Source organism: Otolemur garnettii, unplaced genomic scaffold (assembly GCF_000181295.1).
Source record: "Otolemur garnettii isolate 467f Iridium unplaced genomic scaffold, OtoGar3 scaffold00060, whole genome shotgun sequence".
In the NCBI taxonomy this organism is placed as follows: Eukaryota; Metazoa; Chordata; class Mammalia; order Primates; family Galagidae; genus Otolemur; species Otolemur garnettii.
Genome location: NW_003852455.1, coordinates 11,142,847 through 11,145,834, shown reverse-complemented (window position 1 = coordinate 11,145,834; position 2,988 = coordinate 11,142,847). Strand labels below are relative to the sequence as shown.

General features: G+C 45.4%; 1 protein-coding gene across 1 annotated transcript in view; it reads right to left on the bottom strand.

Annotated features, from left to right (window-relative positions):
• Positions 1-2,988, bottom strand: part of LIPH (lipase H) — a 78,035-nt gene that overhangs the window by 30,384 nt on the left and 44,663 nt on the right. The window contains exon 3 of the mRNA XM_012806901.1: positions 1,713-1,908. Coding sequence (XP_012662355.1) covers positions 1,713-1,908 — 196 coding nt within the window. The remainder of the gene's footprint in view (positions 1-1,712; positions 1,909-2,988) is intronic.

The window sequence follows — 2,988 nt, the reverse complement described above, 5'->3', positions numbered from 1 at the left end:
CAATCTAGGAAGGTAAATAGACTGAAAACACTTCTAGAAAATGAGGACCTAAAAATTTATAGATAGACTTCATAACTGCTTATTTTCTTTAATTACATAACCCCAAAATAATCAGTAAAATGCATGATTAAAACATTATTTATGGGCTCAGTGCCTGTGGCTCAAGTGGCTAAGGTGCCACCCACATACACCTAAGGTGGCAGGTTCAAATCCAGCCCGGGCCCGCCAAGCAACAATGATGGCTGCAACAACAACAAAAAATAGCCAGGTGTTGTGACGGGCGCCTGTGGTCCCAGCTACTTGGGAGGCTGAGACAGGTGACTCGCTTGAGCCTAGGAGTTAGAGGTTGCTGTGAGCTGTGATGCCACGGCACTCTGCCCAGGGGGACAGCTTGAAGCTCTGTCTCAAAAAAAAAAAGATTATTTATGTATATATGTATATGCATAGGGATATGCATATCTAGTTCTTCATGGTAATAATATTTATATAACCAACATGTACATGATAGTAGATGTTCTACACACTTTACTTCTAATTTTCACTATCTCTGCAAAGTAGCTACTGGTAAATTCAGATGAAGATATAGAGGTGCAAGGATTTAAGGAACCAACATGGTATGTCAGTAGAAAGAGAGAAACGCAGGATTTAAATCCACATCTGCTTGACTTCAGAACTTAAGCTCTTGCCTTCAAAATTCACTTTCTAAAAATACAAAATAATTGCTCTATTCCACTAAGCACTGACATGTCACTCAGGCACTGCACTTGCTTAGGTAATACTTTGCAAACTGCACAGCAATGAAGCTGTTTCACAGACAGACATTTCTTCTAAGGCAAACGATTAAGGAATATCACCCCAGAGTGCCCGAGGTAGGTGGTCAAGGGTGTTTTAGGTGGTTGTATCACAAAGAGGACATATGATTAAATTACCTCTCTACTAGTGCTGTTTAGGACAGAAATGGCCAGGAAGATCTACAGAGAGCTAGAAAGTTACAGGTAGGTCAGAGTTGCTCTGTGTGGAGAGACACCACACCGAAACATACTTTCAGCTTGGGGAAATACAGAGAAAGAATCAACAAAACCAGGTCCTGGTGCACCCAAGCCCAGTTGCACATACGAAAACATTTGTCCACCTACTGGGCAAATTTGTCCACCTACTATCCACCTACTGGCCTGTCCTCAAAAAAAATGAGGCCGGGTGCTGTGGCTCATGCCTGCAATCCTAGCACTCTTGGAGGCCAAGGCAGGTGGATTGAACTCCAGCTTAGGAGTTTAAGACCAGCCTGAGCAGGAGTGAGACCTTGTCTCTATTAAAAATAGAAAAATTAGGTGTCTACTAATGTCTGTAGTCCCAACTACCCAGGAGGCTGAAGCAAGAAGATTCCTCAAGCCCAAGAGAGTCTGAGGTTACTGTGAGTCATGACACCACGGCATTCTACCCAGAGGAGACTCTGTCTCAGAAAAAGTAAAAAAAAAGAACAAAGGAAAGAGACGATGGGAAAATCATCATCCCCATTCCAGCACAACTTCCCAGGTGCCTACATTAAACCAGCTTCCCTTGGGCATTTGTGTGGATATAGGACCCTTCCTGGTAGGAAAAGTGGGAATCTAGAGGAACCTGATCTGCCACTCCATGGCAATCTCCCTGGGGAGGGGGAGGAGGAGACACATTGGAGTCTGAGGGAGCACAGGCCCACAGGACAGGAACGTTACCATCTATGTCGGAATGAATGACATCAACAAACTGTGCATCGCTGGGATCCAACCTGTCCTGGGGAGGTTTTCCGTTGAATAAAGGGCCCGCAGGGTCGAGACCTGGAAGGAAAACAGAGTTGCTTGGCAGCCCCACACCATGAGTCACCTGCAGCCAGCCAGGGCTTTGATCCCTCAGATAAAGATGGCTCACAGGCTACAGGGCACCCCTGTGTGGGCGAGCACACACATTCCCATCCTGTTTTGTCAGGACTTCTGTCCAGAGCCCCGCAGCTTGTTCCCACAGTGGGACGGTTACCCTGGCAGTGCCCCAGGACTGCATCCAAATGCCATCGTGCAGAGCTCAACAGCAGGGAATGCCAAAACACCAGGATCAGAGGGTGTGGTTAAACTGGCTCCTTAGGGAAAAAGCACCCAGGGGTGCATAAAGACAGAAAAGGCCAGGTATAGCTGTGGTTCACGCCTATAATGCCAGCACTTTGGGAGGCCAAGGCAGGAGGATAGCTTGAGGCCAGGAGTTTGAGACCAGCCTGAGCAAGATACTCCTCCCACCCCAGTCTTTTTTTTTTTTTTTGGACAGAGCTGGGTTTGAACCTGCCAACTCTGGCATATGGGGCCGGCGCCCTACTCCTTTGAATCACAGGTGCCGCCCCTTAAAAAAATTTTTTTAAGAGAAAAAAAGTTTATGCTGTACTCACAGCTATCCTACTTAAAATAATCCAGAAACCTCACTCAGCCCTCCCTTCTTGTTATTAATAAAATTCCTTTATAGCTCCTACTTTTATTCATATGTACAAGCTCATTTGATTCATGTTGCAAACCTGTAAGGGAGGCAGGCTAGGTATTGTTATTCCCATTTTAGAGATGAATTAACTGAGAGGTACAGAGAGAGTAAGTGCCTTGACTAGAAAATAGCCTTATGACACAACTACCTGTATCTCTCGAGCTATTGATTTCACTGCAGGCTTTAGCAAGCTCTGCAGAAAAGGGTGAAACTCACTGGTCAAACCAGATATCAGGCCAAGAATGGAAGATGGCAGAAAGTGGGTGTCAATCCCTGCAGAATTAACCAACGCCATTAACACCTGATCTGATTTCTTACCCTTGGTCAATGTTAGTTGGGCAGTCCTTGCTATGAATGAAACAGCTGGAAAAATTGGAGCAACACTTATGATGTAACCACGCCCACCCACCCACACCCACACCCACACACACACACTATAACCCTACCTGGAGTTAAAGTTTCAAGAGCTATCTCCTTTGGAGTTTTTTTTTT